The sequence below is a fragment of the Plecotus auritus genome (assembly GCF_963455305.1).
Source record: "Plecotus auritus genome assembly, chromosome: 14".
NCBI classification, from domain to species: Eukaryota; Metazoa; Chordata; class Mammalia; order Chiroptera; family Vespertilionidae; genus Plecotus; species Plecotus auritus.
The window spans coordinates 8,326,207-8,354,085 of record NC_137780.1 but is presented as its reverse complement, the minus strand read 5'-3'; the positions used below and the strand labels follow the sequence as shown (position 1 = coordinate 8,354,085).

The 27,879-nt window shown below is 52.0% G+C and overlaps 1 protein-coding gene across 3 annotated transcripts; it reads left to right on the top strand.

Annotated features, from left to right (window-relative positions):
* The first annotated feature begins 34 nt into the window (after positions 1-34).
* On the top strand, positions 35-27,636 carry LOC308238905 (mitochondrial amidoxime reducing component 2-like). Of its 3 annotated transcripts, none has more exons than XM_080651347.1 (8): positions 35-827; positions 1,336-1,509; positions 2,776-2,938; positions 4,082-4,222; positions 5,554-5,615; positions 5,704-5,775; positions 6,420-6,537; positions 7,860-8,963. In XM_080651347.1, the coding sequence occupies exons 1-8, from the start codon at positions 547-549 to the stop codon at positions 7,863-7,865; spliced, it is 1,017 nt and encodes a 338-aa protein (XP_080507473.1). In that variant the 5' UTR covers positions 35-546; the 3' UTR covers positions 7,866-8,963. The 3 variants fall into 3 exon arrangements, with proteins under 3 accessions (XP_080507473.1, XP_080507474.1, XP_080507472.1); XM_080651348.1 differs by lacking the exons at positions 1,336-1,509; positions 2,776-2,938; positions 4,082-4,222; ... (2 more) ...; positions 6,420-6,537; positions 7,860-8,963 and adding exons at positions 10,427-10,539; positions 14,572-14,745; positions 17,364-17,526; ... (2 more) ...; positions 23,315-23,386; positions 27,065-27,636 and having other exon boundaries at positions 459-714; XM_080651346.1 differs by lacking the exons at positions 35-827; positions 1,336-1,509; positions 2,776-2,938; ... (3 more) ...; positions 6,420-6,537; positions 7,860-8,963 and adding exons at positions 10,027-10,539; positions 14,572-14,745; positions 17,364-17,526; ... (2 more) ...; positions 23,315-23,386; positions 27,065-27,636.
* The last annotated feature ends 243 nt before the right edge of the window (positions 27,637-27,879 follow it).

The following is a 27,879-nucleotide window of genomic DNA, read 5'->3' as shown; positions in this document are numbered from 1 at the left end:
TCCTGGGGCTTGGCCTTAGGCTGCAGGAAACGATGCCAGACCTGGGGCGCAGAGCGGAAGTTCCCACCGAATGGGCTGGGGGAGAAAGTCCTGCCTTTCTGGGGGATCTGCCAGCAAAAGTAGTTCCTACTCGTCTGTAAGTCTCCCATTCTCAAAACCGCAATCGCTTTCCGCCAAGCAACCAAGTGGACGGTGTGAGGGGTGAAGAGGGGGCGGTGAGGGGTTCAGGGGACAGGGAAGAGGGAGACAGTGACCAGCCCAGATTACGCGGGAGGTTAGCCCACTTGCTTCCAGCGTCGCGACTGCCTCCCAGGGACTCACTCTGCCTCGATTTCCCCCGGGGCTGCCTGCTCTGTCCCCGCATCTAGGTGCGCGCACGCATCCTCCCTGCGCGTAACCGGTTGGGCCCCCCGCCCCCCCCCCCCCGGCGCGCGCACGGCCGGTGCTCCCTCCAGGGGTTGGGTCAAGTCTGGCTCCTCCCCTCCGGGCCTGTAGCGCCCGTGCGCCCCGCTCCCTCCCAAGTCCCTGCCCGCCACCCCTCCTGCCATGGGCGCCGCGGGCTCGCTGCTGCTGGACCGCCTCGGCGGGACGCGCCGCCCCGCGCTGTCCGGGGCCGCCTGGCTCGGGGCGGCCGCGCTCGGCCTGGGCGCCGTGGCGCTGGGCACGATCGTCTGGCGGCGCGCGCGGCCCAGGCGGCGCCGGCGGCTGCAGCAGGTGGGCACCGTGGCGGAGCTGTGGATCTTCCCGGTCAAGTCCTGCAAGGGGGTGGCGGTGAGCGAGGCCGAGAGCACCGCCCTGGGGCTGCGCAGCGGCCGCCTGCGGGACAGGTACGGCGGAGCGGGCGCAGGATGCGGGGCGGGGGGCTTGTCAGCGCGGGACCTGCTGGGGTTGTGGTGGGGGGAGGCCGGGGGGGGGTTACCTTTCCCCCATTCCCCCTCCGGAAGGAGAAGAGAGGTTTACCACCTGGGTTCCCGGGGCTGCCTTGGACCCTGTAGCTGGGAAGGTCAAGTCCATGCCTGACCCGGATTGGGGAAGGTAGGTAGGGGTTAAAGTTCCTTCTGGGCAGAAGGACTGAGTCGGACCGGGTTACAAACTTTCTGTCTTCGCTTTGGGCACAACAGCAGAAACATAAAATGCCATCGGCACTAGGGGGCAGCCTGGAGGCGGACTCCAAGGCGGCCTTCAGGACCCTGGCTTCGGCCTTGCTGGGGCTCGTTCCCCACCGTGTCCAGTCCCAGGGCGAGGGTTTGATGAAAGAGAAACGCAGAGGGCAGCCCTGGGGGGTGGGGGCAGGAGGAGGGTTTCCCGAGTGTGCCCTGGCTGGTTTCCTCGCAGGTTTTGGCTGGTGATTAAGGAAGACGGACACATGGTCACCGCCCGGCAGGAGCCCCGCCTGGTCCTGGTCTCCATCGCCTACGAGGACGACTGCCTGGTCTTCAGGGCGCCCGGCGTGGAGCAGCTGGTCTTGCCCAGCAAGCTGCCTTCCTCCAACACGGTGCACGACTGCAGGTGCTCTGCTTGGGGCCCGGGACCTGCGACAGGCCCCGCCTCCTAGGCTCCTCCCTGAACCCTCTCTTTGCACAGGAGGGGACACAGGCCCCGCCTCCTAGGCTCCTCCCTGAACCCTCTCTTTGCACAGGAGGGGACACAGGCCCCGCCTCCTAGGCTCCTCCCTGAAACCTCTCTTTGCACAGGAGGGGACGAGACTGGTGAAGGAAGTGTTTACGAGCAGTCTAGACTGAGTTGGGATCTAGCCGGTGATCAGGTGTGATCAGGTGCAGGCTATTGCTTTAAGGGAATTGTTTTCAATATATTTTTATTGACTTCAGAGAGGGAGAGAGAGAGAGAGAGAGACATCAATGATGAGAGAGAATTATTGATTGGTTGCCTCCTGCACGCCCCCCACTGGAGATCGAGCCCGCAACCCCGGCATGTGCCCCAACCAGGAATGGAACCGTGACCTCCTGGTTCACAGGTCGATGCTCAACCACTGAGCCAAGCCGGCTGGGCCCTGGGAATTGTTTTAATCAGACGTGGTAAGACTCGCAGGTAAGGCAATGACTGTCACAAAGAAAGGTGTTTTTTTTAAAAAATATATTCGCCGGTCCCTAGACACAGGGCCCCAAGCCGCGCAGGGCCGCGCAGGGAAGCCCCAGGTTGGTCAGGAGGCAGAGGGAACAGGAAAGATGTGAGCAAGAGCCTTTACTGTCATTTCCAGAGGAAGGACTGCGAGGCAGGACAAAGGCTTAGGACTGGCGGGTGTGGAGAGTTCCAGTGGGTTCTGGGACATAGGGGCAGCCCCTAGTAGCCTGGTGCTTGGCTCTGGGTGATTAGGGCAGGGGGTGGCGGCTTGGGGTGTAAAGAGGAGCAGAGGCTGGTGCTGAGGCTCTCCATTGGTTGGCATGGGTATGGAAGCCGAGTGGCTTACTCCCTCTAGCCCTAGGATGGGCACTTGCTTTAGAATCAGCAAATCCCTGAGTTGGCAAAGCATCACAAATGTAGAAGATCAAAAAGTGTGATTGATACCAACATGGAGGGAGCGGGAAGAGCCAGCCGTCAGGGTTTGTCTCTTTCTGTGCCAGGAGAAGGACTTCTATGCGGAGTTGCACCCTTGTCCTCTTCTAAAAGCATCCTGCATCGCTGTGGTCCCCGGACCAGCAGCTTGGGCAGCCCGAAGCTCCGAGGAAGGCAGTCTCGTGCTCTGAGCACCCCACCTGCTGCCCCGGGATCTGTCGATGCAGGACGTAACCCTGGTCTCTCCTATTTCCTTTGTAGGATTTTTGGTCTTGACATTAAGGGCAGGGACTGTGGCGACGAGGCAGCTCAGTGGTTCACCAACTTTTTGAAAACGGAGGCCTTCAGGCTGGTTCAGTTTGAAAAGAGCATGAAGGGAAGGGCGTCGAGGAACATTTTCCCGTCTTTTGTGCAGGACTACCAGGTGAGCCACCAGAGACCCGCCCCTCGCCTCCCTCCGCCTGCCCACCCGCCCGCCACCCTGCTCTTTCTGCCTCCTAATCGGCCCACAAAGAGCCTCTCTGGGGATCCCGGTCAGGAAAATGTAGTCTGGCCCAGGGCGCCACCTGGGCAGGTGCTGGGGATGGAGAGGGAAGTGGGATGCGTGGAGGATGGAATGTGGGGGACACCTGTGCAGGGAGAAGCCAGGAAGTGACTCTCAGGAGAAAACGGGTGGGGCGGTGAAAGTGAGAGGTTCGTTTGGGACTAAATGCAGGTTTCCTGAAATTTCAGAAGCAGGCTTTCCCCGAGCCAGCGCTGCTTTCACAGGCAGCGAGGGATGGTTTTCTCAGGTGCCGGGAAGGCACCTCCAGTGAAGAAACTGCACCCCGTACCTTTGGTTCTGCAGTGTCATAAGGTTTAAAACAGCACACACGCTCCTCAGCGTGTCTCCCCAGGCTCCCCGATCCCCAGGCTCCTTGAGTGCATGGCCTTGTACCTGCGTTGTTCTCTGCAATTTCCCCACCTAGAACAAGGCTGGCGCATAGTAGGTGCTTCATTAAATGCATGTTGAGGGGATGGTGGCAGCTGAAAGACAGCCTTACTCCAGTAGAGCTGACTGGCCGCAGACGCTTCCCCTGTTTGATGATGATGATGTGGGAGGGGGATCACCTGTTGGGCGCTGGAGTGCAGAACAAGGAGGAAAGTGGGGTCTAGAAGGGGAGGTTGGCCCCCAGCCTGGCTGCTGCCTGCAGAGCTGACTTGGCCATTTCCAAGCTCGAAGCATCCCCTCTCCCCTTCTGCACTCGGGTGGTTTTGCTTCTAGACTTTTAAAAAAATATATATAATTTTATTGATTTCAGAGAGGAAGAGAGAGAGAGAAGCATCAATGATGAGAGAGAATCATGGATCGGCTGCCTCCTGCATGCCCCCTACTGGGGATTGAGCCCACAACCCAGGCATGTGCCCTTGACCAGAATCGAACCTGGGACCCTTCAGTCCACAGGCCAATGCTCTATCCACTGAGCCAGACCAGCAAGGCCTTGCTTGTAGACTTCGCTTAGTTTGCAGTTGGCCCAGGGAATGTCAGGAGGCGGCGAGGCCTGAGGGGGCCGTGCTCTTGGTGCAGGTGGCCTACCCGGACTGCAGCCCGATCCTGATCATCTCCGAGGCCTCCCTGGCGGATCTGAATACCAGGCTGGAGAAGAAAGTGAAGATGGACCAATTCCGGCCAAATATCGTGGTGACAGGCTGTGATGCCTTTGAGGAGGTCAGTGGCTCCCTGTTTTTGTGCATCACACTCAGACATACTGTTCAAGACACTAGCCTGGGCGGGGGGGGCGACCTTTTTTCTGCCAAGGGCCATTTGGATGTTTATAACATCATTAGAGGCCCATTGCACAAAGATTCGTGCAAGAATGGGCCTTCCTTCCCCTGGCTGCCAGCACCGCCTTCCTGCCTTCCCACGCTGCCCAGAGGCCTGGAGCAGCTGAGGCGGTGCAGAATGCCTGAGTCCCGCCACACACCTGGCCGCTCAGTGCCTGCATATGCAAATTAACCCACCACCTTTGTTGGGTTACTTTGCATACTCACTCCTGATTGGCTGGTGGGCGTTGTGAAGGTACAGTCAATTTGCATCTTACTCTTTTATTAGTGTAGATTCATGGGCCATACAAAAGGATCAACTTGAAAATTCACCTGCTATCGTTGGCCAAACATTTCATGAACTCACCCCAAAGCCTTGGCAGGGCCAGACCAAAAAGGAGTTCCAGGTCCTCATACGGCCTGCAGGCCGGACGTTCCCCGCCCCTGCATCGGAATGGGAATTGCTGTCTCCTTTCACCGGGGCCGACTCCGACCCTTCAGGGTTGGCAGAGCGGAAAACCCCTTCCCCAGTCACCTTTGAGTCCTTTTGGGAGATATTCCTTGGTGCCTTCTTGCACTGCTTTCTTGTGCTTCGTTTCATGCCTGGTACCAGCCAAAGAATAAACTGCTTTAAAGACAAAGAAAGCCTTGCCCCGGTGGTTGGCAAACTGCGGCTCGCGAGCCACATACGGCCCTTTGGCTCATTGAGTGTGGCTCTTCCACAAAATACCACGGCCTGGGAGAGTCTATTTTGAAGAAGTGGCGTTAGAAGAAGTTTAAGTTTAAAAAATTTGGCTCTCAAAAGAAATTTCAATCTTTGTACTGTTGATATTTGGCTCTGTTGACTAATGAGTTTGCCGACCACTGCCCTAGCCGGTTTGGCTCAGTGGATAGAGCGTCGGCCTGTGGACTGAAGGGTCCCAGGTTCGATTCGGGTCAGCTCATGAATGTACCCCAATAGCTGATGCCTGGGTTGCAGGCTCGATCCCCAATAGGGGGTGTGCAGGAGGCAGCCAATCAATGATTCTCTCTCATCATCGATGTTTCTATCTCTCTCTCTCCCTCTCCCTTCCTCTCTGAAATCAATAAAGATATATTTAAAAATAAATAAAAAAATAAAATGAGGCCGTGATGAAGTAAAGAGCGAGCTATGCAAACATCTGAATAAAAATAATCAAAAAATAAAAAAGATGAATGAAGCCTTAATTCAACAGACAGTGTTCCCCCTTCCCCTAGGATACCTGGGATGAAATCCGGATTGGCAGCACAGAAATGAAAAAGGTTTTGGCTTGCCCCAGGTAAGGACTCTCGCCAGACTGGACCCCTGGGGTGTGGCACGCCCATGGGTTCTTCATCGTCACCTAACCCGTGGCTCCTGCCTGACAGGTGCATTCTGACCACGGTGGACCCAGATACCGGAGTGATAGACCGGAAGGAGCCCCTGGAGACCCTGAAGAGGTAGAACACGTGTCCCGTGTGTTTTTAATATGATCCCACCCAGAACTACCTGTGGGTGCAGGTGCTCTGTTTCACTCTGCCTTCCGGTTGGCTTGTGTGTATCGGTTATTGTGAGTGCTACTTCCTCTTTGTTTCTGGATGCATCTTTTAGTGCTTTTGACAATTTTTTAAAAAGTATGTTTTTATTGATTTTAGAGAGAAAGAAAAGGAGAGGGAGAAGGAGAGAGAGAGAAACATCAGTGAGAAAGAGAAACCTCCATAGCCTGCCACTTATTTATAAGTAACCTGGGGATGAAAGCTTGAATTCTATGAGAGGCACTTAGATTATTATTTTTTATTTTTCAATCTTCACCTGAGGATATTTTCCCATTGATTTTTAGAGAGAGTGGAAGAGAGAGGGAAAGTCAGAGAGAAATACTGATGCAAGAGAAACACATCGATTGGTTGCCTCCTGCATGAGCCCTGACCAGGGCCCCAGGCCTGGGAGGAGCCTGCAACCAAGGTACGTGCCCTTGACCGGAATCAAACCCGGGACCCCTTGGTCCACAGGCTGATGCTCTATCCATTGAGCCAAACCGTCCAGGGCAAGCACTTAGGTTATTAACCCATTTTGGTTCCTGAGGATGAATGTCGGCTTCTTTCAGCTACCGCCTGTGTAATCCTTCGGAGAAGCAAATATACAAGTCGTCCCCGCTTTTTGGGATCTATTATTCGGTGGAAAAAATTGGAAGCTTGAAAGTGGGCGACCCCGTGTACAAGATGGTGAGTGACGGGGGGAAGGGCCGGCTTTGCTTTGGAAGGTGGTGGTGCTTTGACGTCTCGGCCACGCTTTCTCGCGTTCAGATGTTTCTACGTCTTGTGGGAAGAGTGAGCAGCTTGCCTTCTGACCTGTGGGGTTGGAAAATGCCCTTTATTTTTAATCCCCTCAGCCATCTGTATTCCCCCGCCCAGACTTGCCCATCTCACTCTCCCATTCCGTATAAGAGCCTGATGCTGGGGCCGCTCCAATGACAGGCATGTGTGCCCAGCTCTCTAGGGGGTATTATTCAGATAAGACCGCTAAGGTGAGCGACCCGCAAGAGCTACATACTTATTTTTTTCTGTCTCTGATATACTATATATATCATATACTACACACACACACACACAGTCCCCCCAAAAATGTATACATACTGTAACAACAGATAGCTCAACTGATGTTTCTTTCTTTTCAGATTTAACACACTGGAATTAATAATTATTCAAAGTGTGTATATATTTTTTTGGGACATCCTATACTTACATACATATATATCTTACATATATCATGTATCTATAAGATATACAGTATATATATATATCTATACACACACACACACACACAGAGAGAAGTATGTATCATAAGCACTTTCATAGCCTTCCAATGTATTCCAATGTTATTTAAAAAATATATTTTTATTGATTTCAGGAAGGAAGGGAGATAGAGAAACATCAATGATGAGAGAGAATCATTGATCAGCTGCCTCTTGCATTCCCCACATTGGGGATCGAGCCTGCAACCCAGGCATGTGCCCTGACCGGGAATTGAACTGGGACCTCCTGGTTCATAGGTCGATGCTCAACCAATGAGCCATGCTGGTCAGGCTCAAATGCCATTTTTGATGGCTTCATAACATTACATCACCTCACAGTATTTGACAGTTGGACTATACCCGGTTTTGTTAAGAAATAATATTGTAGTACATGTGTTCGTATGCAGAGCATTTAAAATAAAGTGTTTTCCTGTAAGTTCCATTTTTAAAGTGGAATTATCGACTCATGGGGTCTAGGCCTATTTTTTAGCATCTTGACCAATTGCTCTCCAAAGGGCTCTTCCCATCTGCACCCCCACATGTCCTGGGAGAGACACCCCTCGCTCTGAGCTGTTGGCAGAACTGGGTGGGCGACTCTGTCTTAAGGCGACTTTTTTCCGTTAAGGTGATTTGGCGAAAGACATGGTTTCTATTTCCTGCATTTTGATAAGTGGCTGTTTTGTGGGTATTTGAATTACGTATGGCCAGTAGGAGAAATAAGCAAATGATCAGAGATTCTTGTTATTTTTCCAGATATAAGCATCCAGGAGACATCGATCAGGATTTTAACTACAATAACAACGCCACCTGGGAGAATCCCATCACCAGCCTCTGATTGTCTTCGCCCTGGAAATGAATCTTCGTTTTTGACTTTTTGGAGTTATTCCTGCTCCTTAATGCAAGGAAAGTATTAGAGGTGATTTGGGGGATAAGAAGGTTATATAGATTTTAGGTGAGGAAGACTTTTTAAATGAATAAAATCACCTACAGAATTATTTTGAATGGTACTGTAGCTCTTACACTTCTGACATTAATTCTGACGAGTGAAGAAAGTATAAAGAATCTGCTGAAAAGCTGCACAATTTTTCCCCAAAGCATTTACATTTTATTACCTCCCATTCCCTGTTGTAGGCGAAATGAAGAACAGCAGGTTTGTGCCTTTATAGATGAACACACAAAATTCTGTTAGTCGGGTCTTCACACAAGGATATATTTTCAATTGATTTTTAGAGTGAGTGGAAGGGAGGGAGGGAGGGGCAGAGAGAAACATAGATGTGAGAGAGACACATTGATTGGTTGCCTCCCAAACTCGCCCTGCCTGGGGTGGGATATCGAACTTGCAACCCAGGTATGTGCCCTTCACCGGGCATCAAACCTACAACCTTCGGGGGATGGATGCTCTAACCACTGAGCTACTGACCAGGGCTCTATTCGTTGGTTTTACGTGGCTATTGAGTCCTATGGACCTTCCATTCATGTACTTTTGACCCGACCACCATGGAATCAGGTTGTACTTGAGTAGGGCACTTATTTTTATATTCAATTATGCCTCTCCTGAGCAGTAAAAAATAATAGTGTAACTGCCAGATACACCACCTGGAAATCCAACTGTGATCAAGAAGAGAATTGGGATGTAAAAAAGATTGGAACTTTGAGAATGGAGCGGGAAGAAGGAAGGTTACCCAAAGATTTTTAGGCGCAAATCATTTTTATTTTGGTGACCCAGAGAAATGAACCCTTTTGGTATGATGCAACAAAAATTCTCACTGAAGTAATAAATATGTGAATGAATTCACCGACTTATAATTTTGTGGTTCCTTTCATATTAATAAATGTTGTACTTCTTTGGTATTTATGAGCCTGTTTCCAGGGCTTTCTCATTTTATATTAGAACTTCAGTCACTGCCATTCACCCTTTCGATTGCCTGGCGGAGACACAGTCCCACTCCACAAACATTACCTCCTGTCCCTGGTGGGGGACGGGACATCAGAGGGTACAGTCCATCTGACAGAGATGGCTGGTGGGTGGCTGGGAGGAGACTCTCCAGTGGCCAGTAGGAGCCGCTGTTCCTGCCCTCATTTTCCTGTGTCAGGTTCTGGGACTGAAATTAACCCCCTTCCCCTGTGAGGGGAAGGTGGTCACTTCGCTATACCCCTGAGTAAATTGTGGAAATGATGAAAAATCATGCTAACTTTAAAGTCCACCATTAACAGAGAGAAGCGAAATCTCCCCTTTAAATTTCTGAAGAGAGCCCGGCCTGTGTGGCTCAGTGGTTGAGTGCCGACCTATGAACTGGGAGGTCACGGTTAGATTCCCCATCAGGGCACATGCCCAGGTTGTGGGCTCCATCCCCAGTGTGGGGCATGCTGGAGGCAGACAGTCAATGATTCTCTCTCATCATTGATGTTTCTCTCTCTCCCTTTCTCTTTGAAATCAATAAAAAATATATTTTTTAAAATTTCCGAAGAGAAATTAGGGAGAGAGAGAAATAGAAATGCACAACATTTAAGGTCTCAGAGCTGTTTTTTCTATAGAGAATATGGGGTCCAAAGCCCTGCGTTGTTCTGGGATGTTCCTGGATTTGGGGAGAGGGAGAGGGTGGCCTGAGGTTGGAGAATGAACAGGACAGATGCATCTGTTCCCAGACTCCCGCCCCTGGGAGGGTGGCGAGGACACCTGGGCGCACCTGCTCCCCACTCTCCCCAAGCCTGGGAGCTGCCCGCCGCCTGGTTTCTAACTCGAACTCAGGCTTTGCTTTGCACATTTTCTCTTTTGGTCCATTTTAGGATGAATAAACAGGCCACGGTATGTAGATCAATCAATGGGCCGCTGGTAGCCTTAGTCACGCGCCTGGCTGCCGCAGGCACGGAAGGCTGAGCCGCGCTCCCACCCCGCGCCCTGGTCCCACCCCTCGGGAGGACGCGGCCCTCTGATAGGCCGGGAGGGCGGGGGTTTCGGAGCTGCCCTCCAGGGCTCTGTCCAAGGGTCACCACCCCAGCTGCTCTCCCCCACCCCCCAAGCTGGGGCTGGTGCGCACGTGACCGCGGTGACCCGGCCCGCTCCTCCCACGCGCGCGGTAACCGGGCCCGCTCCCCGCACGCCCGCCGCCTGCAGCCGCTGGGCCATGGGCTCCTCGGCGCCGAACCACCTCTGCGTGCGGGTGCTGCGCCTCCCCGAGCCGCCCAGGCCCTCCTGGCTCGGGACGGCCGCGCTGGGCCTGGGCCTGGGCGCCGTGGCGCTGGGCCTGGGTCTGGGCGCCGTGGCGCTGGGGAAGGTCCTCTGGCGCCGGGTGCGGCGCATGGGGCGCCGGCGGCGGCAGGTGGGCACCGTGGCGCAGCTGTGGATCTACCCGGTCAAGTCCTGCAAGGGGGTGGCGGTGAGCGAGGCCGAGTGCACCGCCCTGGGGCTGCGCAGCGGCCACCTGCGGGACAGGTACCAGCTGGCTCCGCGAGGTGGGGATGGGGATGGGCAGCGGGGACCTGCTGGGGATGGGGTGGGCGTGGGAGGGTGCAGGGTCGCTCACAGGCCCTTCCAGTAACCGAGTGTGGGTGGGACAAGGAAAAGAGAAAGGGTTGCATCACCTGGAGCCGAGCACCCAGGGCTGGCACCTGCTGTCCCGGGCTGGCTGGCTTTCCACCTCCCAAGGGCCCTTGCGCATCTTGCGCTCCTGCTGAGGTGTGGCATCGGTCCCCAGGCTTGTCTAGCAGAAGCCCTGAGCCAGGATTGCCCCCCCTCCCCCCGCCCCCGCCTCCCTATTTTTTCTGTCTCTTGAGAACTTGGGGCAACTTGGAGCCATCTCCCAGCCCCATTCAAAGAGCGCACCCAGGCTGGCCACAGGATAGGATGGAAACGGGAAGCTCAGGTTTCTTGCAGCTTAAAAAGCGCCATTGCATTGTCTTTTTACTGTATCAGTTAAAAGACACACATGTGCTGAGCTAATATTCCCCCTAATTCTCTCAAGCTGATTTTTATGGGTTAAGAACCCGGTTCCGAGCCACGTGCAGTGCAGGTAGGACTCTGGGTCCCTTGCGCCCTGGTGCGTGTAGAATAGTGGTTCTATCCATGCCCTATGGGGTAGGCACAATCCCTGGGAATTCCTGGGGTTCAGTGATGTGAACTCCTGGGGTTCAGCGAAGGCTGCAAAGGCCCAGAGCAAGTGGCTTTGTCCTCCTCGGGGTCTGGCTTCAGGCCATCCCCGGCCTCATTATAAGTCTGCACCTCAAACTCCTTCCTCCCGGAGCTGCCCTCACAGCTTCTGTGGGTAACACAGGGCTGAGGGCCTGTAACTTTCTTCCTGCTCCCGATAGAGGGCATCGTGACACCTTGGAAAGGTGAGTCATGCATCTTGGCTTCAAGGAGGAAGCCAGCAGTCCCAGCTATCCCACGGTTTGCACGGAGGACTCCGGAGGGTGGTAGGATTGATTCTGTAGGCCAGAGGCCAAGGGCATTGCCATTTCACTGTATCAGTTGAAAATAGATGTACTGAGCTCATAGTACAATGGGCAATCATAAGAGCTGGCATTTGTACCAGACACTGGGGTACATTCTTCATTGTCCTGCTGCCAAGAAATGTGACCCAGAGATGCACAGTCCTATGTGACAGCTGCCTCAGTGTGACAAGTTCCAGGACACACAGGAAGGGGCAACAGGAACCGTTTGGGGAGGTCAGGAACGACATCATCGCTTGAGCTGAAAATGTAAAAATGATGATGAATTTTCCCAGCAAGGCGGGTGGGAGACGGACATTCTAGAAAGAGGGGATAAGCTGGGGAAAGACCCTGGGCTTGAGGGGACAGGTATGCGGGGGGCAAGAGGGGGGTGGCGATGGAAGGCTAGAGAACGGGGGCTTGGATCAACACTGTACACCAGTGTCATTGCAGCGTTATACACAACGGCCAGAAGGTGGAATCAACCCAGTTTCCATCATCAGGTGAGCGGGTCGACACCATGTGGCGTGTACACACAAGGGAATATTACTCAGCCAAAGAAGGAATGACGTTCTGATACGTGCTATTCAGGGGTCCTCAAACTTTTTAAACGGGGGCCAGTTCACTGTCCCTCAGACCGTTGGAGGGCCGGACTATAGTTTAAAAAAAAAACTATGAACAAATTCCTATGCGCACTGCTGGCCCGGGACGCGTCGGCTGCTAAGCAGGACAGGCAGCGGCACCCGGTGGGCCGGATAAATGTCCTCGGCGGGCCGCATGTGGCCCGCGGGCCGTAGTTTGAGGACCCCTGGTAGGTACATCTTGAGAACATTATATTAAGTGAAGTAAGACAGACACAAGAAAAAATACTACATGAGTCCATTTACATGAAGTATGGAGAACAGGCAAATTCATAGAAATGGGTGAGAGGTTACCAGGGTTTGGGGGGAGAGGGTAATGGGGAGTTGTTGCTTCATGGGTACAGTGTCTGTCTGAGATGATCAAAAGGTTTTGGAAATCTATAGTGGTGGTGGTTGCATACCGCTGTGAATGTACTTAATGCCACTGAGTTGGGCACTTAAAAATGCTTAAAATCACATTTGAAGAAACATTCATTCCCTATTGATGGACACTGGGTTGCTTCCACCCTTTGGCATCGTGGGTAAAGAATGCTGCTGTGAACATCGGCGTACACGTCTCTGAGTCCCTGTTTCCAGTTCTTTCGGGTGAATACCCAAGAGTATGCCGGGTATTTCATGTTCTATAGATTAAACTGCAATAAAAAATTAAAAAGAAAGAGGCAGGCAGGTGTGAGGGCACGGGGATTGAGCACACCTGCCTGGCTGCAGAGTTAGGGGGCAACGGGATCAGATTTGTACTTGAGAAAGATCAGACACCATGGCTACTAGGAAGGATTACTAGAAAGAATATTCATGTGCTTGGAACCAAGGACTTGGCCCAGGGCGGACCCCTGTCCACATCCAGGGTGAGGGGCTGATGAAAGGGTAGTTCAGGGAAGAGCTTACATTGACCTTCTTCTAATGTAGCTGCACACCTCAACCCCGACGACTGGCTGGGGGTGATGACCCAAAGTACCTGCCATATTTTCATATATATATATATACTAGAGGCCCAGTGCACGAATATCGTGCACGGGTAGGGTCCCTAGGCCTGGCCGGCGATCAGGGCCAATCAGGGCCTTCCACCTGCCAGCCAGGGCCTTCCTTCCGGCTGCTGGCAGGGGCCTTCCGTCATTCCATGCCGCCCCCTGGTGGTCAGCGCTCATCATAGCAAGCAATTGAACTCCTGGTCTCCCTGTTGAACTCCTGTGAGGACAATTTGTATATTAGGCTTTTATATTTTAGATTTATTTTACAGAGAAGAAGGGAGAGATAGTGAGTTAGAAACGTCAATGAGAGAGAGACATTGATCAGCTGCCTCCTGCACACCCCCTACTGGGGGATTGAGCCCCCAGCCAAGGTACATGCCCTTGACTGGAATCGAACCTGGGATCCTTCAGTCCACAGGCCAACATTCTATCCACTGAGCCAAACCGGTTAGGGCCATATTTTCTTCTTAGTTCTACAGATCCCCATAGCAAAAGCTCACCTCTGCAATGGTAATCATCCGATCCAGTGTGAACCGAAATCACCCAAACATCATTATGTTTAGCTCCCTTGGGAGCTGCGAGGCAACTTAAACAATTGCATGGTTTTTCTGTGGAAACGATTCTTTCTGTTGCTCTTATTTCTCCTTTTTTTTTTTTTTTTCCTCTCTTTCTGGGAAGTACCTCTAGACCAGGAGTACTGGCCAGAAATACCATGGTCCATATAACAATAGACCTTCCGGTAAATTGCGGAATTCACAGTTCTGAATACAGAAACATTATCTTTTTTTAAAAGGGGAGCGTGGCTTTGGCAAGGCGTACATGGCATTGAATGTGGTCAGCTGAACTCCAAGCTCTGTGAACAACATAGCAAGAGCCTTGGTACCTCAGCGGGCAGGAGTCCTACTGTGTGTCAGGCTCTGCGGGCCTTGAGGTCTTTCTGGGGAATATATTGTTGTCATTTCCTTGGGGCAGGTTGAATGAAAGTGATCAGACTTTCATTTGAGATGAAAATATAATTCACATCTCTGATTTCTCTGCCATCCATCAAGGAGCTCAGAAATGTCCTGTAGAAAGACAGACAGACACACACAGTCACTCACACAGCAGGCCAACAGGGTGACAGTGCATGACTGGAGGCCCTACAGATGGGCAGCCTGTCATGGCGGTCCATATACATCTTGTCTTTTTTTAAAAATATATATTTTATTGATTTTTTACAGAGAGGAAGGGAGAGGGATAGAGAGAAACATCGATGAGAGAGAAACATCGATCAGCTGCCTCCTGCACACCTCCTACTGGGGATGTGCCCGCAACCAAGGTACATGCCCTTGACCGGAATCGAACCTGGGACCCTTCAGTCCACAGGCCGACGCTCTATCCACTGAGCCAAACCGGTTAGGGCCACATCTTGTCTTTTGCAAATGGCAGGTTTTGGCTGGTGATCAACGAGGCGGGGAACATGGTGACTGCTCGCCAGGAGCCGCGCCTGGTCCTGGTGTCCCTGACCTGCGAGGGGGACACCCTGACCCTCAGTGCAGCCTACATGCAGGACCTGCTGCTGCCCATCGAGACGCCCGCCACCAACCCCGTGCTCAAGTGCAGGTAAGCTGATGGCCGTTCTTAGCCCTGGCGTGAGTGTTTCGAGAAAGTTCGCATTTTGGAGAGAATCCTGAGAAAGGTGGTTAGCAATTAGCTATGGATTCCAAGTCCTCGGGATCATGAAGTTTCAGAAACGTGGGTTCCTGTGGGGTTGATGGCCATAGAAGTCCCGTGTTGGAACACCTGGGGACAAAGGCATATTGACCTGTCAGCGAGGGACAGGTGACACCCCCAGAGGCTAAAGGACCAGCGTGGGGTGGGAGTGACTGGGGAGAGGGGCCTGGAAGAGGTGAGCGTAGATCTAGGGATGGCCTTGGACTTGCCCTACTCTGCCTGGAAAGATGACCCAGAGATGCAGTCCCAGTGTGAGATAGGGGAGAGTCACAAGTGGCTCTGTGACCCGTGATACTCAGGTCTAATAAAAGGAGGTTCCAGAATAGAAACAGGCAGCTGGGACCTGCAGTCATCGGGGGTCGGAGTCCCAGTGAGCGGGAGAGTCAGCCAGGATCCCCTCTTCCCCCCAACATCAGAGGGGCGACAGGAAGCAGTGATTCCGGGGAAACGAGCATTGCTTCTGAGAAATCAGGCATAGAGTTAATTTTTTAATCCTCTTGTGGGGAAAATTAAAATGTGGTCTCATTACACTTTTGTTCCAGTTGCTGCATTTTAAACTAGAAATGCTAAAGGTAATCCATATTGTAGAGCGTGTCACATCAAAAAATGTAGTTAGCTGCAGAAGGTCCAAAGACCCCCAAAAGTTCATAGAATGCAACCAGTTACATAACCAATATAATTTTTAGAATATCCTGGAGTTTTAAACATAATACTATGCTTCTATTATAATTGGTGTTTTATTCTGATTGTAAAACAAATATATACTCATAGTTGGAAAATTGGAAAATACCAAAAAGAAAAAAGGAAAACAAAACCCATCTGAAATAACCATAGTTAGTATTTTGCCATATTTCCTTTCTGTTTCTATGGCTAATATTTTTAAAACCAAATTGAAATGATTCAAAAAAAATTAGAGTCTTGAATACTGTTATATACTTAAGTTGATAAATATTTTCTTATATCGTTAAAAAAATCTTCTAAAATACAATTTTTTTATGTTGGTAAAACGTTTCCTTCTGTGGGTGTTGTCTCTGCATTTTAATACGTCCCTACTTTTAGACATTTGAAATGTTTTAATTTTTTTCCAGGTCTGAGGAAGAATGTGATAAATATCTTTTCACTAGAGCAGGGGTCGGCAAACTGCGGCTCGCGAGCCACATGCGGCTCTTTGGCCCCTTGAGTGTGGCTCTTCCACAACATACCACGTGCGGGTGCGCATGGACAGTGCGATTGAAACTTCGTGACCCACGCGCAGAAGTCGGTTTTCGGCTCTCCAAAGAAATTTCAATCGTTGTACTGTTGATATTTGGCTCTGTTGACTAATGAGTTTGCCGACCACTGGCCTAGAGGCCCGATGCACGAAATTTGCGTAAGGGGCTCGGCCCTCGCAGCCGCGATGGCTTGCTTTGGCTCTCTCAGCCCTGGCTTTGTCCGGAAGGTCGTCCCGAAGGACATCTTGAAGGACGTCCGGAAGGTCGTTTGGCTGTCCAGTCTCATTAGCATATTATGCTTTTATTATTATAGATAAGTCTTTGTTAATATCTCTTATTATTTCCTTAGGGGGGGAAATTTAGCAGTGGTTTTGTTAGAATCAAAAGCTATTGAGCTTTTGATATATTCTTTTGCAGAATGGTTATACCAGCTATATAGCCATGAGCAATGTATTGGGCATATCTCTCCAATTACATTCTGACCATATGGTCAAAGATATTTTGCCATTTGTATGGGGGAAATGGGGATTTCATGTTGATTTAATGTGCATTTTTAATATGCCTATTGCAATTTGTATTTCACGTCTGTCTCTATCCTGGCTCCTGTTTGTCTGCCACAGTTAGATCGTTACGTATACTTCTTCGTGGTGAAAAATTTTATCACTTAACTTTTAACCCATTTGCAATGGCGTGAAAACGTTCTGCAGGATCCCGTATAGGCTTTGGCCCCTGCCCCAAAGACTAAACAGGAACCTGTTTGGAAATTGCAAATGAGAAATGCTCAGCCTCTCAGGGCAAAGATGTCAAGAATCCGCTGGTCCATGCGACCCAAAGTCATCTACAAATTCAGTGCAATCCCTACCCAAATTCCAATGGCATTTGCCACAGAAATAGAAGACTACAATCCTAAAATTTGCATAGAACCACAAAGTACCATCTTGAGGGGGGAAAAAAAGAACAAAGCCGGAGGCATCCCACTTCCTGATTTCAAACCATACTACAAAGCTACAATAATCAAAGCATTACCGGCATAAAAATACTAGACAGCAGATCAACGGAACAGAATTGAGAGCCCAGAAATAAACCCACGCCTACAAAGTCGATTAATATTTGACGAAAGAGCCAAGAATCATCGCTGGGGAAAGGACAGTCTCTTTGAGAAATGGTTTTGGGAAAACTGGGTATTCACAGAAGCAGGGACAGGCTAACATCATGTCTCCTGATATGGGTGGGGCATGGAAAGGTCCCCAGATTTGCAAAGCCAGGCCCACTCTTGGCTCCTGCCACCCCCTGCAGGGTGCACGACCTGGAGATCCAAGGCCGGGACTGTGGCGAGGCGGCGGCCCAGTGGATCACCAGCTTCCTGAAGACCCAGCCCTACCGCCTGGTGCACTTCGAGCCTCACATGCCACCGAGAAAGCCCCACCAGATGAAGGACGCGTTCCGGCCCACAGACCAGGTGAGAGAGCGCCCTTGGCTTTGGCCCTCGGGTGACCGATGGAAGGCAGGCTTCCTCGGAGCTGAGAGCCCATTGGGCAGGGCGCATGTCTGCTGAGCTCAGCGCTGTGGTTTTGCCCAGTGGCCCCTCTCCCCCGAAGGTGAGTGGCCACCCCCAGGCGGGTGCCCTCCGCCCCCGCCCCCAGGTGATTGCAGTCAGCAAAAATGCAGCCGATCATTTGGGGGCATCATCTGAGTTTGCTGATTTGGGGGAGATGCTTGCATTTTTGGCCAGGAGCACCACCTTGCTGTTTACATAAGCCCGCTGGTGCTCCCAGGTTCCAGACCTGCTCTGCGGCAGTAACTGCTGCTCCATTCTGTGGCTGCATCCGTCTGGCCTTTTATTACTATTTTTATTTTATTTTATTTTTTAAATATATTTTATTGACTTTTTACAGAGAGGAAGGGAGAGGGAGAGAGAGTTAGAAACATCGATGAGAGAGAAACATCAATCAGCTGCCTCCTGCACACTCCCCACTGGGGATGTGCCCGCAACCAAGATACATGCCCTTGACCGGAATCGAACCCAGGACCCTTCAGTCCGCAGCCTGACGCTCTATCCACTGAGCCAAACCAGCCAGGGCTTATTATTTTTTTTAAATCCTCACCCGAGGATGTTTTCCCATTGATTTTTAGAGAGAGTGGAAGAGAAAAGGGAAGACAGAGAGAAACATCGATGTGAGAGAAACACATCGATTGGTTGCCTTCTACATGCACCCCAACCAGGGCCCGGGCCAGGGAGGACCCTACAACCACGGTACATACCCTTGACCGGAATTGAACCCGGGGCCCTTCAGTCCGCAGGCTAATGCTCTGAGTCCGGCCTTTTTACAGTTTGCAGTTGGGGTCAGATCACCGTGGGGCACATAGGTGTGTGTCTGACAATCCACAGACTTACAATGACGACACCGGCTCTTCCAGGAGCCAGGTTGCACGGAGTCATTGTAACAGTGGGGTTGGGAGCACACTGTTGTGTAGTTCAATTACTAGGGCCATTCAACAAGTCATGGTCAGCAAGAGTCTTATTTTTTTTTTTAATTGATTTCCGAGAGGAAGAGAGAGGGAGAGAGAGATAGAAACATCAATGATGAGAGAGAATCAGTGATCGGCTGCCTCCTGCAGGCCTCCTACTGGGGACCGAGCCCGCAATCTGGGCATGTGCCCTTGACCGGAATTGAACCCAGGACCCTTCAGTCCGCAGGCTGATGCTCTGTCCGCTGAGCCAAACCGGCTAGGGCCAGCAAGAGTCTTTAACACCGATGTGCAGGTTGCATAAGTAAATATCCGTGGAATCAGTGAATGATTTTTTATTCACACACAATGAGGTCATCGAGCCCAACCGCCTTAGTATCAGTTAACATATTAACCGTGAGAAACTAGAGGCTTGAAAAGCTGGAGTGACTTCCCCAAGGGCACTTGCCCATGGGCAGCTCCAAGAGCCCAAGGTCATGTCCACTTCACTCCATCATATAATTCCCGTTATCTGCAAGGCCTTCCAAATCACTGTGACTTTCCTATAAAAAGGCCCGGCCTGCATGGCTCAATGGTTGAGCGTCGACCTATGAGCCAGGAGGTCTCGGTTCGCTTCCCAGTCAGGACACATGCCCGGGTCTAAGGCTCGATCCCCAGCGGGAGGTGTGCAGGAGGCAGCCCATCAGTGATTCTCTCATCATTGATGCACTTGATGTTTCTCTCTCTCTCTCTCCCTTCTTCTCTGAGATCAATAAAAATACATTTAAAAAGAACTAGAGAAATATTTAAAGAGATTGGGGGAGGGAGTAGAGAGGGTTCCAAGGACCAGACCCGCCTGACCTCTGACAAATCCTTTGTGTAATAACAATTTGTCTCTTCATCAGATCGCTTACTCTGACATCAGCCCACTCCTGATACTGTCTGAGGCTTCGCTGGCGGATCTCAACTCCAGGCTGGAGAAGAAAGTGAAGGCAATGAACTTCAGGCCCAATATCGTCATTTCGGGCTGTGGCGTCTATGCAGAGGTAACGCGAGCCTTCCTTGCCTTTTTCCTTGGATTTAAATCTTTTTAAAGGTCTGAGAGTCTTTGAAATGACATTAGATTATTTCTAAAGATGCATTATTTATTGGCCCTGCACGACACAGCAGTTCATTTTTTTTTTTTATTTCCCGTGCACCCGATCAGTGTTGGGCGGGGTCACAGATATAGACAAGGCAGAGATGTGCTTTGGGGAGCAGTTCCGGGGCTGAGGTATCCTAGGAGAATTCCCAGGAAGCAGACGGGTTTCTGAGCCACGTTTCCTTAGCAGAGAGCAGGTGGGGCTTGGGGACCATGGGACAGGGACGGGGCGTGCTCCTGTCTGGTTGAAGGTGCTTTGCTGGTTGGTCGATGGCCTCTTGGGGAAGACTGGACTTCCCACCACAGCTGCTGGAGGCTCAGTTTTTACATCAGAATCTGGGAGGACACACACATGCGGTGTGTAGCAGCCTCTGTCTCTCCTCATACTTCTGGCCTGTTCTGCGGACCCTTCTCCACCCTGCGGACCCCTAACGAATATCCTTGCTGCCTTCTGCATAATTCCACGTGGACGCTAATCTCAACGTCAGGATGTCCGAGACCGAAGCTGAGTTTTCCCCAGTGCCTGCTCCGCCCAGCCTGGCCCGTCTCAGTTCCTGGCGGTTCTGACTCCCATATACCGACTCCCATGTACTTGCTCAGGCCCCAAACTGGGAACCCCCCCTTTTTTCTTCTCTCTCTCTCTCTCTCTCTCTCTCTCTCATGTCCCACATTCAAATGGTGGACAAATCCTGGTGGCATTGTCCTCCTCCCGTTCTCCTCCTCTCCCTCCCCGGGCCATGTCACCATCCTCTCTCAGATACTGGTCTTCCTGCTTCTACCATGACCAACGCCACCATCGAACATGGTCAGAGGACGCCCGTAAGTCACAGCCCTGTCACTCTCCTCCTCAGCTCTCTCCTCATTTCCCATCTCTCTTCAGGGAGCACATGGCATCGTTACGGTGCCTGAGGGGCCCTGTGTGATCCCGCACCCGGCCAGCTCCAGGGCTCCCTGCCCTCCCCCTCTCCTCTCCTCTCTGTCTCTGCACCAGCCACACTGGCCTCCTTCCCACCCCGGACCTTTGCACTTGCTGGTGCTTCTGCCGGACATAGCTTCCCTCACACATCTCTGTGGCTCACTCCTTCACCCCTTCACTTCCCTGCTGGTCACCTCGAATCTAGCCCCTTGCCCCACTTAGAACCCCCTGACCTGACCTTTTTATTTTTTTAATGTTTTTTTTTTAATTTTTTAAAATATATTTTTATTGACTTCCGAGAGGAAGGAAGAGGGAGAGAGATAGAAACAGCAATCATTGATTGGCTGCCTCCTGCACGCCCCACACTGGGGACCAAGCCCGAAACCTGGGCATGTGCCCTTGACTGGAATCAAACCTGGGACCCTTCAGTCCGCAGGCCGACACTCTATCCACTGAGCCAAACCAGCCAGGGCTTTTAATGTTTTTATTGATTCATTTTAGGAAAAAGAGAGAGAGAGAGAGAGATGTTGATTTGTGGTTCTACTTAGTTATGCATTCATTGGTTGATCTTGTACGTGCCCTGACCGGGGATCGAACCTGCAACCTTGGTACATTGGCACAGCGCTCTAATCAACTGCGCTACCTGGTCAGGGCACCCCTGGCCTTCTTTAAACGCCAGATTACCAGCCCCCTCCTCTGAAACGTTGTCTCTGATCACCTGCAGGCCCTGTGTCTGGAGAGGAGGGCTTTCATGAGCTCTTCACCAGAGTTTAACACAGCTCTGGGCCTGTAGTGTGCACTGAACGACCAATAGTTTCTCCTGTTCGTCCCCTTTGCCAAATAGATTCCTTATATGGTGCAGTTTGTTTTCTTTACCTAATTTACCTGTGAATCAATTCTGAACAGTTTTTTAAAAATATATTTTTATTGATTTCAGAGAGGAAGGGAAAGGGAGACAGAAACATCAATGATGAGAGAGCATCACTGATCGGCTGCCTCCTGCACGCCCCCCACTGGGGATGGAGCCCACAACCCGAGCGTGTGCCCCTGACCGAAATCGAACCCAGGACCTTCCAGTCCGCAGGCCAATGCTCTATCCACTGAGCCAAACCGGCTAGGGCCCTAACAGTTTTCACTGCCCATAAAAGGGTCTCTGGGAATATTGCTATAATTAGGGTTCCTACCTGGAACTCCGTTCTCTCCTTTTGGATCTTCCGTGTTTTTATATGTTGGTGACCCCCGGTGGAGAAATGTACACAGTACAGGCTGGGACTGCTCTACACGAGGCGTCCAGCTTTCTGGACTGTTGCGAAATATGCAGTTAAGAGGCCCGTTTCATGATTTAAAAGCAAAGCCTGCAATACACATACCAAGAATAATACACACTGCCCATCTGGTGTGGCTCGGTGACTGAGCATCGACCTATGAACCAGGAGGTCATGGTTCGATTCCCTGTCGGGGTACATGCCCGGGTTATGGGCTCGATCCCCAGTGTGGGGCGTGCAGGAGGCAGCAAACCAATGATTCTCTCTCATCGATGTTTCTGTCTCTCTCTCTCTGTCTCCCTTCCTCTCTGAAATCAATAAAAGTATATTTTTAAAAAGAGAGTAATGTAGACTCTTAGAGGTAAAGTTCTGAGTGTGGAGCTCTGTCTTGGCGTTATGATGCACAAAGTACTAGGCAGGTCCCTTTGAACTCCGGGTTTTTATCTTCAGGCCAAGGGCCTGCCTCTGAGGGTAGGAAGGTCAGGCTGCAATCAGACGTTCCTGTCTCCCCCTGCCCTTCCTTCCAATGCCGCCTGGAGTCCCCCGCACACTTCCTTGTGCCTCTCAGAATCTCCGCCCGGAAGACTCGGTTCAGATCCCACCTTTTCCATCCAACCTCCCGTGACCCCAGCAGCCTGAAGATCTGCTCTCTAAACCCCCAAAAGACTGTCTCCTACTGCTACACCAGCACATGCCCTGAGACCTACTAAGGCCTTTTCTCCGTGTCTCTGGGACTTTTAAAAAGAACGCTGGCTATTCAATGTTTCATATTTGTATGTCGTATCTCCCCTGCTGGGTCGGAGGGCGCGCAGTCCATTGATTTGATTTGTCCTGAAAAGTAGGCACCGGCGATCCTGGCCAGCCATAGGGGAGCTTCCAGTGCAGATGCAAAGGAAACAAGGCTTTCGGGCCAGCTGCTGATTTGTTCATATCCGGCCGGAGGAGATACAGATTCACATGTGCAGGGACTTAAGGGTCTTAATCCACCTCAATCGCACACAAAGAGATCTAACACAGCCTCTCCAGACCCCCTCCTCGCTTTCCCCCACTCCTTCTGCCCCCTTCTTTCCCCGCCCCTTTGAGTCCGGCAGCATCAATCAGGGCGGCTTCCTGTAGGAGGCGGGTTTCAGTCACAGTCGGACAAGTGAGAGGAAAGGGAGCACTTCATTTCAGGTGAATGAACTGACACATGAAAGGCAGAGAGAGGGGCAGGAAGGTGTGTGTCTTCACGGGACTGATGTAAACTCTGCCATCTTTGATGCGAGGGACACGTCGGGGCGAGGACTCCGGAGTGCTCACGTGACCTTTGTGTCCTGTCCCCTAGGATTCGTGGCACAAGCTTCTTATTGGGGACGTGGAACTGAAGAGGGTGATGGCTTGTTCCAGGTAAGACCCTTCTCCTGCTGCTGCCCGGGACAGGGAGGGGCGGGACCAGGCCCCTGTGTCCCCATGTGATGCTCTGGGTCTGTGTGTGCAGGTGTGTTTTAACCACCGTGGACCCGGACACGGGCGTCATGAGCAGGAAGGAGCCGCTGGAGACCCTGAAGAGGTAGGAATGGGCTGTAATATCTCTAAGAAGAAGCAGTGAAACACCACCCCACACACACATACAGCCTTGGAGCTGACGGGCCTTAGGGACCGGATCTGGGAAATACTCCGGGGGGCGGCGGGGAGGCTGGTCTCCAGGGTGCCTGTGTGCACACATGGTTTTATTTTTCATTGAGAATTCATGATGCAAACAAACCAATTAAAAAACAGACTCACATTGGTTAGCCATTTTGGCAAATTTTAATCCGGACCGAGTATTAGATGTTACCAGAATGTATTAGGTGTGATAATGGCATTGCGGGGATGCAAGACACGTCTGTGTGTTTGGAAGAAGATGTTAACGTATGTGGGGAAGTGACATGATGTCTGGGATGGGCTGCAGATTATTTTAGCAAAAAGAAAAAAAAAATGACATGGGAGCCCTGGCTGGGTGCTCAGTGGTTAGGGTGTCGAGTGTCGGTCCATGGACTGAAAGGTCTCAGGTTCGATTCTTTGTCAATGGCACATACAATCCTTAGCCCCAGTCAGGGGCATGCAGGAGACAACGAATCGATGTGTCTACATTGATGTTTTTCTCTCTCCCTCTCCCTCCCTCTCTCTTCCACTCTCTCTAAAATAAAAAATTTTTAAAAGTCAATGGAAAAAATATCCTCAGGTGAGGATTAACAACAACAAAAAATGGGGAAAAAATGTGTCAAAATCTTGATAAAAAGAATCTGGGTGATAACTGTGGATTCATTGCACTATTCTTTTTTTTTAAAAAAATATGTATTTATTTTTTATTGATTTCAGAGAAGAAGAGAGAGGGAGAGAGAGACAGAAGCATCTATGATGAGAGAGAATCATGGGTCGGCTGCCTCCTACACGCCCCACACTGGGGATCGAGCCGGCAACTCAGGCATGTGCCCTGACCGGGAATCGAACCGTGACCTCCTGGTTCTAGGTCAACGCTCAACCATGGAGCCACACCGGCCGGACTCTGGGTGTTCTTCTCCATGAAGCAGCAGGCAGGGCAGAACTGGGTGGTTCTGTGTCCCACCAGCCAAGCCCCTGGGGGAACTGACCCTCATCCTTTCCTGTACGTCTGGTTCTCTCTGCCACCAGCATGTCCCTTGGCATCCGGCACCCTCCCCTGTGGCTGTCAGAGGTGCCTGCTGTGGCGGGCACAGCCTCCCCAGAGCCCCCCGAGGGCAGGGCCGCTCCTCTGACTCTTCAGTGCTCCCCTCCCCCTCCATGGGAGCCTGTGTTTACAGAGGATCATTGATCCAAACACAGAGCCAGGGTGGGCACATGGGGTCACGGGGACCAGCTCGCTCTCCAGAAATTCCGCAGGCTCTCTGCAGCCCCCAGACCCCCCTAATTGCTCCTAAGCCCCCAGGAGACAGAGCAGCCAGCCTAGGTGTCTTCTCCTATCGCCCATGAGATTTAAATTGCCATGGAGGTAGTAATTTATGTTCCCTGGGGCAGGTGGTCATAAATCGGGCCGAGAAGGGCCGGGCCGCATGACATAAATCATGGGAAGCGAAGCAGACAGTGGTGTCCAGACCCCTCCTGGCTCAGGGGAGGGATGCTCGGAGCCACACTGCTTCCCCGCTGTGTCCTCGTGGTGCCCGAGGGCTGTGTTGCCCCCCAGACAAGTTCTCAGCAGGGAGGCCTCTCCGCTGGCCTTGCCTCCTGATGCTGCCACCCACGGCGGGCCACGGGGGCCTGTGTGTTCAAAACATCAGCCGGGAGGCCCCGGGAGGCCATCCACTGGCAGGAACAGATGAAGAAGGAATTAGTCTTTCCTTTTATTTTTTATTTTTTAATACATTTTTATTGATTTCGGAGAGGAAGAGGGATAGAAACATCCATGATGGGAGAGAATCATTGACTGGCTGCCTCCTGCACACCCCCTACTGGGGATCGAGCCCGCAACCCAGGTACGTGCCCTTGACCAGAATCGAACCTGGGACCCTTCAGTCCACAAGCCTACGCTCTGTCCACTGAGCCAAACCAGCTAGGGCCCTTTTATTTAAAAAAAAAAAAGTGTTTTTTAAATTTATTTCAGAGAGGAAGGGAGAGGGAGAGAGAGATAGAAACATCCATGATGAGAGAGAATCACTGATCGGCTGCCTCCTGCACGCCCCCCACTGGGGATCAAGCCCGCAAACCCGGGCATGTGCCCTGACCGGGAATCTGAACCGTGACCTCCTGGTTCCTAGGTCAGTGCTGACCCACTGAGCCACGGGGCGGGGCAGCCTTTTCTTCCCTATGTGATACCGAAAGGAAACGTTCTCTGAGTGGAGGGGGCAGGAGGAGACTCTTGCCATGTTACTCCCACGCACCTGCTCGCTCTTCCTGGGACCCCTTGCGTCTGCTGCCTGGCACAGATGCCCATACTGCTGCCGACAGAGGTTTTACTCACCAGCACGTTCATCGGTCCCGCAAACTATTGTGGGACGCCGGTGACATTGGGCCCACGCTGGTGGGAGTAGCTGAAAGGCCTTGGACACAGTTCCTTGCCTCCAGGGACTCCCCATATTGTAGAACAGAGACAGGTGCCCCAAACTACCCTACCAGGCATGTGGGTGCTGGAGGGGCAGGTGGAGAAAGATGCGGAGAGGCGGTTACTCTCGGTGGGAGATCCTGGACTTCTTCCCTGGGGGGTGGGCCATGGAGCTGGGCCTTGAGGATGAGGGAGAATTTGAATGCACGGGGAGCTGGGGCATCCTGCAGGAATTTCAGAAAAATCACCAAACCAGTAAAATGCAGAGGGGACAGGACATGGAGGGTTCCCGGGCAGTGCCGCCGAGGGGCATGGAAGGGGCAGAGGGGGACAGGTGTGAAAAGGCTGGCGAGGGCAGGTAGAGGCAGTGGCACACTAGACTGAAGAGTGGGAACGGGCTTCTTCAGGCGCTGGCGAGCCATTGGACGCTTCCCAGCCCACAATGATCAGACCAGAGCAAACTTACTAAAGTAATACAGTCCAGTGCAGCCGTGGGCAAACTACGGCCCGCGGGCCGGATCCGGCTGTTCTATCCGGTTCTGTTGCTCTCCCCTCCGCTCCTTTACTTTGAATTTATATTAGTTCACACAAACACTCCATCCATGCTTTTGTTCTGGCCCTCCGGTCCAGTTTAAGAACCCATTGTGGCCCTCGAGTCAAAAAGTTTGCCCACCCCTAGCGATGAATTGGAAGAGAGGGGGAAAGAGAGGGAGGAAGAGGGGCTAGGTAAGAGTTAGCCCCATGGTCCGAGCATGCTGGAAGCAAGCTTGTGATTGGGGGAGAAAAGGAGACAAGTTCAAACGGTGGGGTGCGGGAAGGACTGAGGACTTGGCCACCGTGGACAAGCGCTGGTCAGCCAGGGCAAAGGTGGGAGGGATGGGCTCCGAGTGACAGGTGGGATGGTGGTTCTGCTGCCAGACATGAGGAGTCAGAAGGAGGGGTGTCTGGGAGAAGGAAGGTGATGACGGATGTCTAAGCATACCAAGTACAGGGAACGTTACCCGGAGAAAAGATGCGGGGATGTGGCCACTGCTTGCACTTCTGCGGTGTGCGCACTGGGGGGCGCTCTCTGGAGCTGGGCCACGTGGCCCTGTGGGGTTGATTCTCACCTCAGCTGAGAGGAAACCAGGTATGGCTTGAGCTCTGGCTTCTGTGTGGCTGTCACTCATCATGGTCTCTCTCCTACTGTAGTTACCGCCTGTGTGACCCTTCTCAGCAAAAATTGTATGGAAAAGTGCCTCTCTTTGGACAGTACTTGGTTCCGGAAAACCCAGGGACAATCAGAGTGGGAGACACCGTGTACCTGCTGGACCAGTAATGGGAACCCCAGGTCCCGGAGAGCGGGTGCCTCGAAAAGCTGTCCTCGGAAATGCCACCCCTTGACGTACCGTGTTTCGGAGCTGCCGCCTCCGCGTTTTCTTGCGATCTCTGATTTCCGAATCTTTGCTCTTGTGGAGTTCCTTGTGTCTCGATGCTTCCAGTGTCCTGAGGCTCAAGGCAAAAAAATACAGTCTCCATGCCTGAGTCGGACTTCCGGAAGCCACCTACCCGACAGGCGTCTGAGGAGTCCGTGTTTAACTATGATTGTGGAATAATTCTTTCTCCTTCCTCTTTATTCACCTCCCTGGAGCGCTCACCTCCGTCACCCCTTAGGGAAAGAGAAAAGAAGAGAAAGAGGAAGAGTGGGCAAGTGAGATGAATGTTCTAGAAGGTTTTGTGACCGCATGTGTGGGGCACGCAATGGAAATTAAATAGCTCCCCAAACAAGGCTGGGATGTCACGTGGCTTTTCTCCTCAAGCCCCAGGTGAGCTCCCGGAAGGGCACAGAGAGCATGACCTGGGGGCGGGGGGGAGGGCTTGTGCCTGGGGGAGGGGTGCCAAGTTGGTAGAACTGTGGCTGGACGCCGGGTGAGCTTGACCAGCCAAGTGTGACTTTGGGACGTGGTCCATGGGGCTGTCACCACCAGTGCCGGGAGTCTAGGCAGGTGCCCCCGGAACTCTGAGAC